General features: G+C 50.4%; 1 protein-coding gene across 18 annotated transcripts in view; it reads right to left on the reverse strand.

Moving 5' to 3' along the window:
• The window catches only part of Nfasc (neurofascin), a 160,378-nt gene that overhangs the window by 52,558 nt on the left and 88,652 nt on the right, over positions 1-19,168 (reverse strand). For 14 of the 18 annotated variants that reach the window (XM_026779886.1, XM_013346726.2, XM_013346725.2 and 11 more), the window contains 7 exons: positions 16,925-17,121; positions 16,459-16,581; positions 12,793-12,963; positions 9,129-9,179; positions 2,539-2,650; positions 1,949-2,133; positions 726-857 (listed from right to left, as the gene is read on the reverse strand). In XM_026779886.1, coding sequence (XP_026635687.1) covers positions 726-857; positions 1,949-2,133; positions 2,539-2,650; positions 9,129-9,179; positions 12,793-12,963; positions 16,459-16,581; positions 16,925-17,121 — 971 coding nt within the window. The remainder of the gene's footprint in view (positions 1-725; positions 858-1,948; positions 2,134-2,538; positions 2,651-9,128; positions 9,180-12,792; positions 12,964-16,458; positions 16,582-16,924; positions 17,122-19,168) is intronic. The other 4 variants (XM_013346727.2, XM_026779883.1, XM_005348349.2 and 1 more) reach the window with 1 other exon arrangement.

The following is a 19,168-nucleotide window of genomic DNA, read 5'->3' on the forward strand; positions in this document are numbered from 1 at the left end:
GCACACACACACACACACACACACACACACACACACACACACACACACACAGTCTTTATTTGAAGATAAGACAAAGTCTCGTAAAAGTACAAGAAAGAGGAAAAAGAGAAGACACAAGGTTAATAAACATAAAATATTAACAATGAAAAATACATAAATGTAAGTAGTTAAGAACAGAATATTAAAACATAAAAGCTTAAAGAAATAAGCTGAAGTAAATGAACTGCCAAAAGTAAAAAGACAAATCCCCCAAACACTGAAGGGGAAGTTCCTCCTCATGTTCAGCTACAGCCTTCACACTGTCACATGACCCTGTCTTTTCACTGGCCCTTGCTAGAGAGTAAGACTTAGATTCATCACTGGTTAACGACAGACAGGGGTTTTTATCTTCTAAGCTCCCACCACCACTCGAAGCCAAACCCTAGATGAAGTGCAGTGCCCAGGCTCTAAACTGGGCTCTAGAATTATTGGGCAGAAAGCAAAGGTTAAGAAAACCACAAAGAAGCAGAAATCCCTAAACAGAGGACTGTAACCATGGGCTATAGGCTACTTATCCCCCTGTTCTCTCAGAAAAATAAGGAAGACTTCCTTTACCCCTGAGATGCCTGCAGAGGAAGGCTGCTGCAAGTACCACCAATGGGCCATCCATTCCTGTCACTTTGGGGACATCTGACCCACCGACACAGCCTCTGGAGGGTGAAGGGAACAAGCGGAGGAGGACTCACACTGCAAAGGCTCCCCATTCACCATCCACTGGACAGTTGGCTTTGGGTTCCCATTGGCTCGGCATACCAGCCTCCCGTCCTCACCAGGAGCCAGGATCAGGTTCTTGGGCTCATCCAGCCAGTATGGAGCAGCTGAAAGATAAGGCAGGCAGAGGTAGATGGCACAGGCTAGGCACGAGAAGCCAGGTGGGTTCCTGTGTGAGGGTGACCCCCACATCCCAGCCCCTATCTTTCACCCTTGGATTGATAACTCAACCCTGTCTATAGGTGGCTAGTTAGCCGAACCCACGGAGCAGAGTTGACTTGTTAGAATTCCCCATTGGGCTTTTAAAATATAGGGATGCCGGGGCTCATCTACACCTACTGCATCTGAGCTGCCAAGGGACCAAGAGGCTGAAGCCTGGAGAGGTCATAGGCATTGCTGGAGCCCTTGGATGCACCCCTTAGGATTCCCCTGTTATAAGAACAGAGGTCTAGGAAAGATCTGAACTGTTTTCTTTTCGGCACTGAACTTTAGGTAAGAGCAGTTCTTGGCCACTTACCCCCTTTCTATTATTTGGAGAGATTTTGCAAACACAGGGATTTTTCTGAGAAAAGAAACTTCTGGATCAAAGTCTCAAAAATCTCGTTATTCACCCAAAAGGATCAGAACCCACTCGTGTGTGTATCATGCTAAAGGCAAAAGCATCTGATCAGTCAACTGTATGCTTAGAAAGTTCTTGTTCTCAGCCTTCAGCCCTCGATCTCCCAGTCTGCAAGGAGCCCTGGGCTGAGAAGTGATTCACACAGCCCATCCCATAGCCAGGACCCACAGTGACAGGAACTCTAGTGTCGTGCCACGTCTGCTTTAAGGAGACGGAAGTGGCTTAAAAATAGTGTGGTCCATGATGATTTCCATCCTCTAGAAGAAGCAGCGCCATGCACACAACACAGACGGCACAGGCTAAGACGACACACCACAGATGGGAATGCAAAACGAAAGAGCAGGCTCTGGGAGGAATGTCACTTGCAGAGAGAGCCTGGAGCTGGGCAAACGTTAAGGTGAGTATCCTTTCCTCAGCGTACATGCCCATGAGTGCATACAGTCACACGTGCAAGGGTGACACCACCATGTCACACAGGACGTTCCCCACTCCCTCTGTCTCCTCGCCACACGGGGAATGTGGTCTTATTTGTGTTCAGGGCCGGCAACATAATCATAATGAGAAATACACACAACGTACCCTTTACTCTCACCGAGATCGTGTGCCGGATGCTGCCCATCTTGTTGGAGGCCAGGCAGAAGTACTCCCCGGAGTCTTCTTCAGAGACATTGGTGATGCGCAGGGCCTTGTTAAAGTTCTCAAACTTGGTCTTGTCAGACGGGAGGTCCCCACCTTTCTTGTACCATGCAATGTCTGGTGTTGGGCTAGTCAAGGGGCCAAGGAGGAAACAGAGGGCTTGTTACTGAATGTAGCTCTTGTCTTCGAAAGAGCCCGATACCCAGATACCCTAAAAGTGAACTTGGGCCCACGAGGGAGGTGCATACCCTCTAAAAGATGGGCTTTCCTAAACAGAGGAAGCTGTTTGGCTACAGGGTCTCCACAGAAAGACAAGAGCTAAGATTCTGTGTGATCAGTATGCCAGCCCTTGCCTTTTCTCTTTTCCCAAAGCAGGGACAGCCATAGTGGGGTGCGGATGACAGACACGCAGTGTTCTGCTCACGGGGCTGCTTGCTTCCCTCTCCCTGTGTCCTGCTGTGCCTGCAAATGTGTGGATTGATGCCCTCCCCCCTCCAGCAGCAGGGCTAGAAGATGGTGCAGACCGTACGTACACCCCAGAGGCAATGCAGTCCAGCAGCAGGTCCATACCACGAAGCACCATCTTGCTGCTCGAGGTGCCCTGCGGATACATGAAGCTAGGCGTTCTTTCGGCCACCCCTCGGGCTGAAACAGGACAGAACAAACTTCTATGAGCCTCCTGCCCAGATGTGCCAGAACTGTTGGGTTAGAGAGAAATGTCATCATGTCCCACTCCTGAGTCCTTTGAGCGCAAGCCACCCCCAGGATCTGGGCATCTTTAAGAGATGTATTTGAAAGATGGAGTCTCTGCCCCATCAGCACATGTATGCACCAGCTCCAGGTTCTGTTGAGAAGAGCCCAGAAATCCTATCTGGGACAGGGAGGGGTTAACAAGCAGTGAGAGGTCCATTCTCTGTCATCTGTGTTGGGATGGAGGGGCCACTGAGGTAGCCCCCAGGGCAGGTCATCTCTGCATCAGTGTATTCCCCCCAGATAGGGACATGGAAGGAAGAAAAAGAGGTAGGCTGGGGACACATGACAAGCAACCTGCTCTTAGCGACTTGATAAGGAGCTGGATGAAGCAATACATTCCCAAATAAACAATGGACATGCTGGGGAGAATTATTAATGGCGTAGCAAAGACACGAAAAGAATGAATGAGAGATGACTGGCGAGCTCTCTGGGGCCAAGGCGCTTTACCTCCTAACTCTTGACTAACTGCATGAGAGACGGGGGTGGGTGTCGGTGGGAGGAATGGCAGCCAAGGTGGAGGGGGGTGATCAACAGTCAACTGGGCTGGAACAGCCGTGAGAGAGGCAGAAATCTCCCATAGAGGTTTTAGAGGCTAGGTGGTCCACACACCGATGCTGACATCAGGCTGTTCCCAATGGAAGGCACCATGCCAATCAGGGTGCACCCATGGAGAGTGGCCCTCACCTTGCCCAAGTCTTACTTCTTTCCTACACTCTTTGCATAACTCTACAGAAATGGGAAAAGGAAAAATCAAAGATGCCCCACCAGAAACCTCAGGTCAAAAGGGAAACTGGAGGAGGCACTACTGCGGACAGACACATGAAGATGGAAAGACGGCTAGAAGCTGAGGCTGCCACGGGTCTTAGGCTCAGTTGGACAGGTGGCAAGTAGAGGGGAGGCAGAGCTGCCAGGAGCTAGGAGCCCTTGCAGATGCCTGGAGTGGGGAGGAGGGCATTCCTCTGGGTTTAGCTGGTGCTGGTGGGGTGAGGACTGGCTGGTGGGGATCCAAACTGTGCCACCTGTGCTTCCTACGGGAGCTGGCTGCATCTGCAGCTGTCTGGCTGGATCACGGGGGCTCCTGTCCTGGGGAAGCTGTTTCTCTTCATTAGCCACTGGGAAACATCCCACAGAGTTCACCTGTCTTTTATCTTTTCGTCAGGGGAAGAAAGGTTAAAACATATCCTGGCTCCTGGCACATTACAATGTATGACATATGGCATGCGTTCAGTAAATATTTGTGGGGTAAACAAGTTAAAGAAGGAGAAGAAACAGAAAAGGAAGCAACGGTTTACCCCCAAACCCTGTGGTTATCCTCACAGCGCACCAGCGCACACACATAGAGCAGTGGCAAAAGCAGGGTTAATCCATTAAGTGATTAGTTGGTTATGGTCTATCCCTGTGGACCTAGCAGCACCCAGCTCTCAGTATCCAGGAAGCGGAAGCTTCCTCCTACCCTCATCACACAGTCACGGGCACCAAAGGTTAGGGAGCTTCCAGGGCAGGAGGTTCGTATCAAGTGGGTGAGTCTGTCCAGCGTTGCAAACCCCACAAACGAGGTGGAAGAGATCCCCTCTCAGTCATCATCCCCATTCCACACAAGAAAATAAGCCTGCAGGGGCCAGCCTGTGACCCTCCGGACTCTTAAGTCATCCATAGCATGCAGCACAAAACCCAGGGCAAGGGAATTCGGAAGGATGTGGAGCAGGAAGATTAGCACACAGTCCTGCTCAGGGCATCAGGGCACACTGGAACATGACCAGAGAGAAGCTACACAGCACCACATTTGTAGGATGTGGGCTACCAACCCACAGAGGCATCTTAGGGAGGAAGCAGCAGCTGGAAAGGAGGCACATTCAAAGGAAAGGAAAGATTACCCTGCCAGTCAGTGGGCACCATCACCTCTCAGTGTGGAGCTAATGGGGCCAAGCGCTGTGATTGGTTGGCCCACAGCACCTTGTGCTGAAGCCTCAAAACACATTCTGTCAGGGTCACTTCTGTGTGTTTAGCAGAGGAAACTGAGTTTCTATGACGTCAACAGGCTTGCCCAAGGTCACAGGTTCAGTCTGTTTTGGATTTTGAGCTGTGCTGTGAGGTTTCTCTCAACTGACTCTGCCTGAAGCTGAAGATGCCATTTGTCCCCATTTGGGCCAGGCAATTTCAGAATAGATTTCTAATAACCCCAGTCAAATAAACCCAAAATCCAAAGGCCAAGAGGTGAAGCAGAAAGGTATTTTGTCCTTGTGAACTGCTCTGGTCCTTTTTATGCTTCTCACCATCTAAGATCCCAGCTCTCCTTGGTGGCAACCGATAAAGCCGGGGAGGGAAAGAGGAGGCTCCAGGCCTCTCAACTGGATTCTTAGGCTATGTGACTCTGGCAGGAGGAACATGGTAACTAGTGGCTTGACTAGCAGTGAGAAGGCTGGCGCTGAAGGGAGGTTATGAAGAAATGCCGGGAGGGACTGCATGAACACTTAAAGACCTGGCCGGTGACTTTGGGAGCCCCTGTTCCTGAGGAGGGGTGGGTGCCTAGTCGCTTTCCCTGGAGGAGACACAGAAACCAGTAACTTCAAAGATGAAGGTAACTATTGCAGGAAGCTCTGTGTGGTGAAAGATGTCCCTTTAGATAGGACCGCTCTTTTCACTTGGAGATAGGTTGCTTCTGTCCATTTCCAGTCTTCAAGTTGGGGTCTATCCCGATACCGAGGAGCTCTAGGATCCAGAAGCCAGGCTCAAACATTCAGGAAGAGCTGCCCAAGGGTGGCTCTTGCAAGCTGTGGCTCAGAGAGGAGTCACGGACCTCCAGAGCCAGATGGTCGGTCAGGGGACCTTAGGGCACGACCCCACTTTAGCCAGATTGGCTTTGAGGGTCAAATGAGAAACAGCTTCTGGCTGTCTTCTATTGAGAAAAGGTCAGAAGTGCTGACAAACTTAGCTGTTCCCTTCACTCAGCGCCGCCTGCCCGCGGAACAATGGTTCAATACATCAGATGCATCTGGGAACCTTTGCCAAATGCAGCTCTCTACGGCAGCTGGACCCTACACCCCATCCTCTCTGCTGTCTTCAGTTCTTAGAACTGAGAACCAGAAACCTGAGAGGCAGGCTTCCTGGCACCTCGTTTATCTTTCTGGCCCTAGGAACGACTGAGCAAAAGGTTTTGGAGGGGTGGGTGAGGTCTCTTGCTCTAGAAACATTTTTTTGTGTCTTGCTGTTAGGAAAATTCTTCTATATATTTAACTCAATCCTGCCTGCAATAGATGCAGCTTTTCTTCTTACCCAGTTCTTAGCAGAGCTAGCAATCTGGGCACCTTTCACCCCTCCAGTGTACTCTAACTCTCTCTCTCTCTCTCCCCACCCACCCCTCTCTCTCTCTGTGGAGTACTTCTCCTCCTATAACCGTGCCTGCCTTTCTCTCTCGGGCTTCTCTTCCAATTCTCTGCATCTCCCTTAATTTAGAAACAGATGGCCTATATACAATCTAGTCCACACAAACCTTCCCCTTTAAATCCAACAACGGGTTATATATTAACATTGCCAATGTGTACAGGAGCTTAGCAGGCTACGGGCACATGATCCTCTTTAACCTTCACAACCATCTTTGAGGCGAGGCATCTGCCTGTTTGTGGAAGAGGAAATCAAAGTTCTAAGGCATTAAATGACTTGCCCCGTGTTACCCGGTGGTGTGTGCTAGCGACTGGATTTGACTTGAGGCAGTGCATCTCCATGTACACACTATATAAACCCCCTGATTTCTGGCCTGGATGAAACCAAAGTCGCTTTCTCTGCCAATCAGAGGGGAGGTGGCTTCTGGCCCATCATCAGTGGATGCCAACTCTGTGCAGAACAAAACAAAAGGACTGGGTGGCCCTGCTGCTGGAAAAGAGATGTCAGATTTCAGAGCCAAACAGAGGGGTATACCGGACATTTGTTGCTGACAATCTTCCTTGGCTGGCAGCTCTGTGCATCCAGGAAGAACTTCCTTGCTTTCTTATTTTTCTCTTCTTTCTAAAACCATCAGCCTATTTATTCTTTGTTCGATATGTGCCTTGTTTGAATGTTGTGTTCTTCCCAGCAGCTTCCGGCTATGCCAGCCACGTCCTGCTGTGAATTGAGGGTTCAGGGCTCAGTCTCAATATGAGCTCTGTTGCTTTCAAAGTCCTGAGCGATTCTCACAAATTTCACTTATTTTCTTCTTAAAAAAAAATCCTGACCTCTGGAGATAAGCTGGGCTATATATGGCTGAAGTCACCCAGTCATCTTCCATGGATCAAACAACTACATTTCCCTGCTTTACATAAAGCCAAGAAATTGAGCCAGGTGACCTCTAAGAGCTCAGACACATTCTGGATTTCAGAACACTTCCTACAACAGATTTCTGGGGTTCAGTTTAGAAAAAGACACATTCCACAGCAGTGCTGAGGGACTTTTGACACAACAGTGGCTAGCCCCATTATCTTGAAAACAAATAATCCCCAGAACTTAACAAAGGCCCCAGCTTCCTTGGGCAGTAAATCTCTTTGGCAGATTCTCAGCATGGTTTTCGCTGCTGGTGCCAAGTTGGAACCTTTGTTTTCCCTTGGCTCTCATTTCGTGTCCCATCCTCCACTCCAGACACTGATGGTTGCTTATATTAGCAATCTCAGCAAAGACATTCCTACCTATTTGAGCTCCCAACGATCCCCTCAGGGACCTGAACTCAGCTCAGAAGCATAGCTGATGACGGGACCAGCTGCCTTGCCAAAGTCAGCGAATGCTGAATCCTATGGCTGCTGAAGGAACACCAAGCATTCTGAAGCCACAGTGAGGGGAGCCTCAGGTGTGGGAATAGCCAGTTTCCCTAGTAACCAGACCTAGCAGCCAGCTGTGGTTTGTTAGAATGCAGCTCTCATTGTGATCATTCCATGACTTGCAGACGTGGCTGGTGGCCACTGGATTTGCAGGAGCAGCCAGAAAGGCGGAAAGGCACAGGCGTCAGGGACAGGGAGGGACAACTTTATTCACAGCCTGGGAAGAGAACTCTGGCCTGGAATCTTAATACCATTTTCTAGGGAAACCATATATCTTTTTTAAAAAGAAGATTTACTTATTTTTGTTTTATGTATATGCATATTTTGCCTGCATGTATGTAAGTGCACCGGTGTGCTGATACCTGTGGAGACCAGAAGAGGGTGTCAGATTTCCTGAAACTGGGGTTACAGACGGTCCTAAGTCAGCATGTAGGTGCTGGGAAATTAAACCTGGATCCTGTGCAAGAGCGGTCAGAGCTCTTAGCTGCATGAGCCATCTCTCCAGTCTGCTAGGAAAACTTTAAAGAGAGATGGGCCCGGGCTGTACCAATACTCTCAGGAAGTAAAGCGCAGTTACAGAACAGGCAATTCATATCCAGACACTGAAGAGTTAATCAGTTAAAGCTGTCTGTGCTCTTTACACTACCAGAAGGAACTGGTATTTCCTGTTTCCTCCTAACTGGGGCCTCTCACCTATTGTCAAATGTCCTTTGTTAAGGCTGAATCTGAAAGGGACCCCTGCCCGTGTTCATGCCTGTTCCTCAGCTCACTATTAAGGGCAGGTGTAATGTCCAGGAGGTGAGGTCCAGCTGATAGAGCAGGTAGCTAGAGGTGGGCCTTTGAAGGACATCTGACCCTTGGTTATTTTTTTTTAACAACCCCCTTTTTAAAATTTATTTATTACGTATACAATGTTATGTGTGTATACCTGCAGGACAGAAGAGGGCACCAGACCTCATTACAGATGGTTGTGAGCCACCATGTGGTTGCTGGGAATTGAACTCAGGACCTTTGGAAGAGCAGGCAATGCTCTTAACCACTGAGCCATCTCTCCAGCCCCTGACCTTTGGTTATTGCCTTGCTCTCTGCTTCCTAGTCTGTTGTGATGTGAACAGTCTGCGTATACGCCCGCCAATCGTGAACAAAGCTACCGCGCCTGCATCCCTGCTGTGAAGGACCAAAAATGCTCTGAAACCGTAAACCAACATAAATCTCTGATCTCTCAAGTTGTTTCTCAGATAATTCATACAGAGTGATGCCAAAGTCCATTTTCCATCCTTCTGCCACTGATCTTTGAGTCTCTGCTGAGTCCTCTGTGGAGCTCCACCCTGCTGAAAACTACCTTCTAAGAGTTTAGCAAATGGAGACTCCCACATTGGAGGAGCAAGGAGGAAACACTTCCAATATGAGCCACCCCAAAGTCCCGCACTGGCCACCTTGCTCCATGTGGGCAGTGTCCTGAGGTGTCCCTTTGGCACCTTGCCTGACCAGCTGTCCACTCTGCCACCCCGCAGGAGTTAATGTCATGGTATCAGTCAAGTTAGCCAAAGTGGATTAGGACAGGAGAAGTCACTCCCCGGACTCACCACTATACATGTCAGGGTGGTTTCTTAAGGACGAGTCATTATAAGGGTTGTCTGCAATAAACAAAAGAGGGTGAGCAAACAGGGAGGCCCGGAGCAGCTGGTTGCGCAAACACGAGGAGGATGAGGACGGAAATGCAAAGCCGCATCGCAACCGAGGAGAGCGCCAGTGGGGTTTTGCGAAAGGAAACAGCGCACGTAGAAAAGGAATGAGCTCGGGAGAACAGCCAACACAAAACAACTCAAAAGGGAACAAAAACAGTTAACTCCTGCGAAAGAAGGCAATAATAAAACGAGATTATTTTGAAAGTAAAGAAATTGGGCTTGAGCTCTGCTTGGTCCATCTAGATTTTTGAACAAATGAGGTAAGGAAGGATTAGTGTCTTGTAGCATCTTGTGGCTGGTTCTGAGACAACTTCTCCCCGGGGCCCAGGACTCCACGTCAGACCAGCTAGAGAAAAAGGAGTGTTAGTGAGTCCTGCGGAGGACAGCAAAGCCCTGCCTGACAGTAGCTAGGCTGCAGGGGTAGGTGTGTGTGTGTGTGTGTGTGTGTGTGTGTACATGTATACACAGGGGGACCTTTGCAGTGCCCAGCAACAAGAGCATCCTAATCTGACCAGGTGGGCATCACTGTAGACCCTGCCAGACATCTTCTGGGAGACCCTGGTGGAGGTTCCTACAGGGGAGTTGGGGTCAGGGCAGCAAGATGAGGGGATGAATTCTACACCTGAGACCTGGAGCTCTCTGGACAGCGCGGGTACAGGGACTCTCTTTAAAAACCAAGTTCACTGGCTGCCATTCAAGTGTAAGGTGGCTGAAGCCCTGGGTCCTCTAGTCTTCAGTGAAGACATTTTAGAACAGGACACATAAACATACCACTCTCCTTAGGTAGCTTTTTACTCCCTACCCATACCCTTGAGGGTTCAAATTCTGACAGTGCCCACAGGGGACAGAAGCCAAAGAGACAACCTCCAAGAAGCCAGGACACAGTTCAACTTCCAGGAGAAATAGTGGCTGTGTTAGAACATTTGCATTCTTAAAGACAGATCAAATCCCATTACAAGTAATTATAAGAGGTTATGCAAATTCTTTTCTGGGCCTGGCATTGAACTGCACCCCCAAACTGTTTTACAGGCAGCAATGGAATGATTTTGACTCCCAGAACTGCTTCTCACTGTGGGGCTGGTTGAGACAGACCTCGCTGCTTTGGAAGTCAGTTTGGATGGACCTGGCTGGAAGGTGGAAACTGGTCCACAGTGGGATGAAGGGATAGGTGGTCCCAGGGAGGGGGTGCTGAGGCAGTGCTTGGGAGAGGGTGTCTGTCCCCCAGGGGAGCAAAGTGCCATGCTCAGCCAAAGGGGGTCCTTCTCTTTCACTCCCATGGTACCAGGTGGAACAGGGGCTTTCTCTCTTCTACAAAAAGACCAATGTGCATATCCATCCTCACTGTAGCTCTGGCAACACGTGGAAGAGATCCAGGGAGATTCTGTCCTTGAAATGCCATCTTAACGCTAGCAGCAAGTATAGCGTGCCCTCCACTGTCCGCTTTGGCAGACCCCCTCCTCTCTAACTAGGGCGCCTCTTAGAGTAGCAACGGAGACCTTGTGCCTGTCACACTATGGACAAAGATGTCACAAATGTGTCTTTATTGGCTTGATTCTCCTGCTTATCTTTTACTTCATCCTAAAACAAGTTAAAAATGATTTTTAGGTTGCTTGATATTTTGTTATACACATGTAAACATATGTATATATCTTTCTCCCCTTCGTTGGATGAAACTAACAAAACAGTGTAAGGAGACTGATTTTGTTCCCAAAGGCAGAATACAGGCAGACTGCTTGGCTTCCCATCCAGACCTGGTTCTGAAGACAGCAGAGAAAGCCTGTGCCCTTTCTAGACAGGAAAGTCAACAGAGCCCAACTGTGCTATTTTAAGAAACTATGCCCAATGCTAGGCTGGCTCAGATGCCCAGGACTTGCTTCCAGCCAAAGTTGCTCTTGGGAAGACTCCAGGAAGCTGGCAGGACTCTGTTCGGGTCACCATGAGGGGTTCTTGTCATTGGGAGGAGAGAGCTTCCAACAGGACAGGCAACTCAGGATGAGGCAAAAGCAAGCATCCCTTCCGTCCTCTAGAGAAAAGATTGTTCTGGAAAGTTCCACTGCTAAGTGTCATTTAACCTGAACCTGCTCCCAGACTCTGCCCAGAACAGCATGAAGCCTGGCTCAGACCCTGGAGTTGCAGGCTGATTCCAGGATACCCTTTCCAGGTGGACGTGAAGGCTGTTCAAGGTCACCCTCTTGACAGCACTGTTCTTCCTCATTGCAAGCCCTGTCCTGGCTGAGGGTACTCAGAGGACCTGGGCAGACCACCTCATCCTCCTTCATTCAGCCAACTGGCAGATAGCCACCTGAAGCCACCTAGGGAGGCCCAGCAGGTGAATCAATTTCCTGTCCCAGGGGTCTCCTGGGGTTGGTTCAGGAGTCAGAAAGCCAGCGCCTCTGCAGCAGCAGACAGGGCTCCTTGCTGGGGTCTGAGCAATCCCATGGGCTATCTGTCCTGTCATGGGCGACAAAACCCAGGGGCAAAGGCATATCACAGAGCAGGAGGCAGGTGACCAGAGGTGTTCAGAGGGAAAGACTAGCAAGAAAGGAAAGCTAGGAAGAGGGGGAAAGAACAGAGAAAGGAAATGAAAAGAAGAAAATGAAAAAAAAGGAGGAAGAAACCATGAGAAGCAAACAAGAGAAAGTTTCTCCATATGGGTGGGCGTTCCATCCCTGAGGAAAAGGATAGACCATAGACGTCTCTCTCGGTGCCTAATAAGCCTACCCAGGCTTTCCCCAAGGGACTGTGCAGGGCAGCATCAGTCCGTGGAGGTAGCCTTGGGACGTCAAGGCTCAGCCTCAGTGTGACCTGTGGTCCTCCTGGCATGGCATCCTCCCTTTCCTCACCATCCACAGCACAGCACAGACAATGACATTCGCAACACGAGTCAGACAGATTAGACTCTTTAGAAGGTCCTCTTCCAGCCATGTCACATGTCCATGGTGTAAACAAACCCAGGCAACATCTTGAAGAAGCTGAGGACTGTGGCTGAAAGCTCTGCCTGACTTGTGCTTGCATGACCACTGTAGTGGGTCAGGGAATGCTAACTTGCTTCAATTTTAGCCCAAAACAATCAGGGGATAAAAACTAACCCCTACAAAGCAAAATATAAATCTGCAGTTTGTGATACAACACATCCATTACTTTACAGAACGAAACACAATTTGTTCTGTGTGTCCGCTGGTCCTGGCATCTTATGCACTGGCTTTCTGGAAACACATAACCAATGACTAGAAATAAAAGGAACAAGCTGACTGTACCATAGGGATCCTGATTTGATGGTCATCTCAAATTCCAGGAGTATTTGAATGAGAACTGAGGACCCCAGACAGCCCAAGCCTGCCGAGGTAAGACAGGGCTGGACCTTGGTATGTGACTCTGATTCCAACCAAAGAGCAAGCACTGGTCTAGCACAGGACCAAGTCTGACTCAAGACTTCTGCATCCAGAGATGCTGCATAAGGCAGCAGCAGTGGCTCAGGCACAATGAGCCAGAGAAGAATTCTGGGTGAGCCGCGGGTATGCACGATGTGTGGGCTTAGGCCCTGAGCAGGGCCCACACTTACTGGTAAGGACCTTGAGGGTGAACGGGTTCTTCTGCTGGATGGTGTGGGTGAAGTGGAAGCGTGCATTGCAGCTGTAGTCTGTCTGCATGTCCTGTAGCATGACGTTGGAGAAGTAGAGGTCCCCATTGTGGCCCTGGGAGACACGCTTGTCCTGAGTGATGGGCTCCATGGCTGTGGGGAAGCAGAGGGATGACGGGAAGTTAGCAGACCGACTCAGTGATAATCAGCTCTTCTGATGAGGAGACCAGATGCAGGCTGGAGCTCCTCCCAATCCTGCAGCAGGGTGAGTCCACTCCTTATAGCAAAGGGAAGGGCTGAATGCATCTAAAGGGGTACATTTAAACCCAGATGGCCATGTTCCCTTTGCCCAGGCTCTGTGACCACACTTTTCTGATCTCAGTTCATGCCACAGCCTGACTGACCTCAGGGCCCGAGGGAGAAAGCACAAGCCACCCGTGCTATCTCCTCGAGTCAGGAGCCAAGTGCACACACAGGGAACACTGTGCGGGCAACAACCAATGCTCCTTCATTCTCATACTCGGTACCCCACTGGGGCCAGAGCACACAAGAGCTCCCAATAGTGTGTTATGGATATCTGATCTTGGCCTTGTTGCATTTAATCAAAATTTGTAATCATCAATTATAGTATGGACTTTTATTTTGTTCTCAATTATAGTTGTCAGATGTATGCCGACAGATGGCGTGCACTGCTGATTTTAAGAGGTCTTCTGGTTTTAGAGATAGTAAAGTCCAGGATTGAGAATCCTCAGGTGGCCGAGGATGTGACATCACTATATTTTTTGGGACCTAGTGTTGATATACAGGGTCGGCTCTCCAAGCCGTCAGGAGTGACCTACACTCCAGGCTAATCTACTTCCTGTTCCCACAACTGCTTCTTCATGTCAGTGATGCCAACTGTTCCCCACCAGGTGCTCGGTCCTTCGAATCTCTCCTCAAAGATCTGCTGAAGGCCTACTGCGTGCCAGGTCACATGTTCTGGGGGTTGGTGAAAGAAAGACAAACCCTCAGTATAGCAGGAGAGAAGGAGGGGTGGTGTGGAGAGGACAGGGCACCGGGGAGGGAGGGCGGGGCCGGGCAGCAGAAGGGACCCTGTCCTCTGGGGAGTCCTGACAGAAGCCTGTCATGTCTGTGTCAGGTACAGAAGACAGAGATGCTACAAGGTCCCAGGAAGCTAGATGAGTGTGTCTGAGGCTGAAATGTCATGGCCTAGCCCAGAGCTGAGGCACGTAAGGATGAGGGAGAAGGGCTGGAGAAGGACTGGGTCATGAAGGAGGCCTCCCCAAGTCAAGGAGTCCAGGCTTGTCCTGAAGAGAGAGGAGCCGGAGAAAGCATGCAATCGAGGCTACCTGAGGCTGTGTTTAAGGCTATGAATGAGATTGTAAAGCAGGGGAAAGCGCACAGGGCTCTGGGCTGGGGAGGTGATAGTGAGGACAGGAAAAAGAGGGCCATGAGATCTGCTCGAGAGAGGGCATGGCCCTAACTCAGTGATAAATATGGCGTTACAGGTGCCCACCAGCGACAGCCAGGCATTGTTCCCCATTAGGTAAGAAAGAAGGGAGTGACAGGGTCTGTGTACAAAGCCATCCTCTCCTGTGAAATGGCTCCCAGTACTGCCTCCCCGCACAGCCCCGCTGGGAACAGGCTGGGCAATCAAGGGTAGATGGACTGATGGACGGCAGGCAGGTAGGTGGACGGATTTACAGGATAATGGAGGGGTGACTAGATGGATAGGTGGATGGATGGATGGACAGTGCAGGGAGGGGCAGAATGAGGGGAGCAGAGGCAGGCAGGTGGACATGAAGGGAGAGGGTTGGGAAATCCAGGGAGATGGGCAGGAGTGAGAGCCAGGGAGCGGGAGCAGGGCCAGGGTGGAGGGCAGGGAATGTCCATCTCTTCTTTATTAGTGTTTCTCTATTATCTTAATTGAGAATGGGGGAAAAAACCGAAGCCTTTCCAGAGCTAGGTGAGCACCGTCCACAACTGATTCACAACAATCTCTGGGTGTTGTTACCTGGCTCCTGCTCCAAACTTTGTCTCCCTTCAGCACCTATGGAAAGCGTCACTCTGGAACTCACATCCTGACTTAAGTGTGGGGACTGGAGTAAAGCCAGACGGACCAAGGATGAAACAAGACTGTTACCACTGGCTATCCTCTGGGAAACATTCGCTTCCTTCTTCTGTTATTCTTCATCTTCATCAGTGCAGTTACCAAGGACGTCCTGCGTGTGTGGTCCGGCTCCGAACCCTTCTTCCCTTCACATCCCTGCCCCCTGCCCTGCACACAGTTCTGGTTTATTTTCAGAAAAGGGAACAGAGGCTCAGAGATTTTTTTAAAAAACTTTTTTTGGTTTGTTTTCGTTTTTGATAGCCCTGGCTATCCTGGAACTCACTCTGTAGACCAGACTGGCCTCAAACTCACAGAGATCAGCCTGCCTCTGCCTCCTGAGTGCTGGAATCAAAGGTGCGTGCCACCTTCACCCAGCTAGAGGCTCAGAGCTCTGAAGCAACTTGCTTGTGACCGCACGGCAATAGCAGCTGATGTGGGAGTGATTTCTTTCTAATCTGTTGCTTTCATTGGTTAATTAATAAAGAAACTGCCTAGGCCCATTTGATAGGCCAACCCTTAGGTGGGTGGAGTAAACAGAACAGAATGCTGGGAGAAAGAAAGCTGAGTCAGTGAGTCGCCATGATTCTCCCACTCAAGACAGATGCAGGTTAAGATCTTTCCTGGTAAGCCACCTTGTGTGCTACACAGAATATTAGAAATGGGTTAGATCAATATGTAAGAGCTAGCCAATAAGAGGCTGGAACTAATGGATCAGGCAGTGTTTAAAAGAATACAGTTTCCAGCTGGGCGATGGTGGCGCACGCCTTTAATCCCAGCACTCGGGAGGCAGAGGCAGGCGGATCTCTGTGAGTTTGAGACCAGCCTGGTCTACAGAGCTAGTTCCAGGACAGGCTCCAAAGCCACAGAGAAACCCTGTCTCAAAAAAACCAAAAAGAAAAAAAAAAAGAATACAGTTTCCGTGTAATTATTTTGGGGCATAAGCTAGCCATGCGGGCGGCTGGGTGCCGGGGACGCAGCCCGCCGCTTCCCCTTACAACAAGCAGCCCCTGTGCACAGCTGTTTTGCACCACATGGCCACTTCACATCTGCTTCTCACAAGTTGGTCTCCCCACCCACTGAGCCCTTGTGTTAGTTCCCGTAGTGGCAGCATCTCTCTTGACCAAACTTAAAGCAGGGTTTTGCTGCTGTTGCTTTTATTGTGTTTTTGTTTTGGCTTAAAGATTCAGGGGTAGTCTACCATGGTGGGAAGGACATGGTGGCAGAAGCATGAAGCAGTTGGTCACACAGCATTCACAGCTAGGGAGCAGAGGTGCAGGCTACTGCTTGGCTTGATATCTCCTTTTTATTTAATCTAGGATCCCAGCCCATGAAATGGTCACCATCCATATTTAGGGTGGCCTTGTTTGTTTGTTTCAATTAACCTACCTAGAAACCCCTTACAGACAGGGATTTGTCTCCACGAAGATTCTAGAGCCCCACAAGTTCACAGTTAGCAGTGACCATCACATCTTCCACTCAATCGACCCACCGCACCCCCTGGCACTGGGCTCTCAGTGAGGCCAGGTTTCCGCACTCACAGCTGCTCATCCAGAAGATGACTGGAGATGGGAGGCCGGGTGGGGGGTTGCACTGCAGCGTCAAGGGGGCACCCTCTTGAACCACGACGGGGTCTAGGTTTTCCTTGGGCCACAGAGGAGATTCTAAAGAGAAACGGGAGGGCGAAGTGAAGCTGATGGCCAGAACTGGGCAGGCTCAAGAGAAGGGGAAGTGGGAGAAAGGGGAGGCAAGAGAGAGGATGTGGAGGGTGGATCCTGAAAGGAGGGAGACGTTTTTTGTGACAGTGGATTCTCATCTCCAGCTGGCCCCCCCTCTCCCCTTCTCTGGTGCACAGAGGAGCTGGTAAGGTTGTACAGGTTAGTCTGAAAGGTTTTCTTTCTTTCTGAAAGCAGTCTTTCTGGAGTGGGAGAGACCCACGGAGGGCAGGGCCTCCTGCACGCCCCTACCCACCAGGGAGCCAGCAGCAGCCCTTTTCCTGGCACTCACTGGACACCTGGAGGCGGATCCGGTTGCTAAGCGCCGTGCCGAATTTGTTCCGGGCGAAGCACTGGTACTCCCCTTCGTACTCCTCAGGTCGGCCGCCACTGCGGAAGTCGATCACCAAGGTCCCAGATCGCCTCCTCATGGACACCCGGGGGTCCTTGGCAATGTTGAAGAATCTGCTGTTTCGAGTCCAGTGAAAGCTGCGGATGATAAGGGCCAGACCACCCATATGTACGGGGCTGGAATGGGTCAGTTCCTCGGCCCCCGCTCAGTGGCAGGTTTCTAGTCCACCACCCTACCTCTGTGCCAATGGACCCAGTCCTGGCTAGGCAGAGCCACCTGATAAGCTTGGGAGAATGCAAAGGCCCAGGTCATGTCTACTGCGACTGCACATCTGTGAGTGCTGCCACTAGCTAAGGCTGGTGACGGGTATCATGTGTCCAGCTTCCCCAGCAGGTTCTGGTCTGTGAGAACTTTACTCAGGGGTAAACAATGGTGTCTTCAAAAACCAAGACAAACAAAAACAGAGTCAGCCAGTTTCCCGACCTTGTGACATTCCTGGTCTTCTCCTAGGAATGCAGACCCCTTCGTTCACCAACCCACGTGTGCCACGGGGTGCCCACGTGTGCCACGGGGTGCCCACGTGTGCCACGGGGTGCCCACGTGTGCCACGGGGCCACCTCTGCTCTGCCACGCTTTAGTAGTATAACCTGCTCTAAAGACATGCGTGGCAGAGGCTGCCTGCTCCTTGGTTGACAAGTGCTTCGTGAAGACCATGAAACAGCAGCATGGGGACCACGGCAGGGCAGCTTTGGAGGAACTGGCAGGCTAATGCAATAGAGCTGCAAAGAGCCTAAAATGTACCCTGACTTGGGGTCTCGGGGTGGGGGCTCAGTAGTAGAGCACTTGTCTAGCATGGCAAAGGTGCCATCATCACCACCACGTCCCTCAGCTTGTCCTGGGAGGATGCTGCAGCCTGCCACACACATTCTTGGCTCCCTGTGCTGATGTGGTACAAACACAGCAATGGCTGCTTAGAGTCGTTGTCCCCACAGAGGTCCCAAGTGGAAAAGATCAATCTTAGAGGCATGCTCACTAGAGTCCCGACTGGCCTTATAGGGTGACTCCCACTTGGGATGAGGGAATTCCTGCTGGTTCTGGGCTCATCAGTCTTGGTCTGATTGTCTCACACAAACCCAGAGGCAGAGCAAACCTCCGCCCTGCATGGTCCCCCGATGCTGGACACACTCTGCCACTTTGAAAATGGAACATATTATTTAAATCTTCACTTTGCCAGAATATGTCATTCAGCAGAAACAGATCTGGCCTTGGCAGTCAAGGAGTAGGTCTAAACCCTGGTTCAACCAAGCTGGAGACTGGGGGGGGGGGGGCATTTAAAATCACCACCTCTCCTCAGGAAGACACTGGCCCTGCCACAGAGGAAGAGGGGCAGATGAATAAGACCAGGTAACAGCACGTCACAGTCTGGATAGGACAGGTTTTTTCTTCCTGTCTACTGACTTCACACCTGAGACAAACACAAGCTCAGAATGAAAGCCTTGAGTTAGCTAGGTAGAGGGACTTCCCATAAACTGAGCGTGGCTGGAGGATGGCCACACCAGACAGCAAAGCACATGACACCAAAAGTCTGAAAATAACATCGAGTTGAGTCTAGAGCACACACCTAGTACTTAGGAAGGGAGACTGAGGCAGGAGAGTGATGAGTTCGAGGCCAGCCTGGGATGCACACTGAGACTGCAGGATTTCACTGCAATAGACACAGCCTTCTGATATCTTCATCCTGATTTCCTAATGAGGTAAAGTCCCTGCTTTGCTGAATCTGCTAAAAGCCCCACAATACAAGGGCAGTTCTGTTATTCCCAGAGGTGGCAATGGAGGCTCGGAGCTATGAAGCAACTTTCCCATGAGCCTCTGTGTGCAGCTGTTTTGAGCCACGTGGCCACTTCACATCTGCTTCTCACAAGCCGGCCCTCCTGTGTGGCACCTGGTCAATGCCAGTGGAGAGTTTTTGTATGGATGAACCAGACATTTTAGAAAGGATTTGTTTTACTTTTAAGATTGTGTGTGAGTATGTGTGTGGGTATGTGTGGGGGTTGTGAGGGGGTATGTGTGGGTGGGTGTGGATAGGCGGGGGTATGTGTGTATGTGTGGGTGTGTGTATGTGTGGGTGTGTACGGGTGTGTGTCCAGGTATGTGTGGGTGTGTACAGGTGTGTGTCCAGGTATG

The sequence above is a fragment of the Microtus ochrogaster genome, chromosome 6 (genome assembly GCF_000317375.1).
Source record: "Microtus ochrogaster isolate Prairie Vole_2 chromosome 6, MicOch1.0, whole genome shotgun sequence".
NCBI classification, from domain to species: Eukaryota; Metazoa; Chordata; class Mammalia; order Rodentia; family Cricetidae; genus Microtus; species Microtus ochrogaster.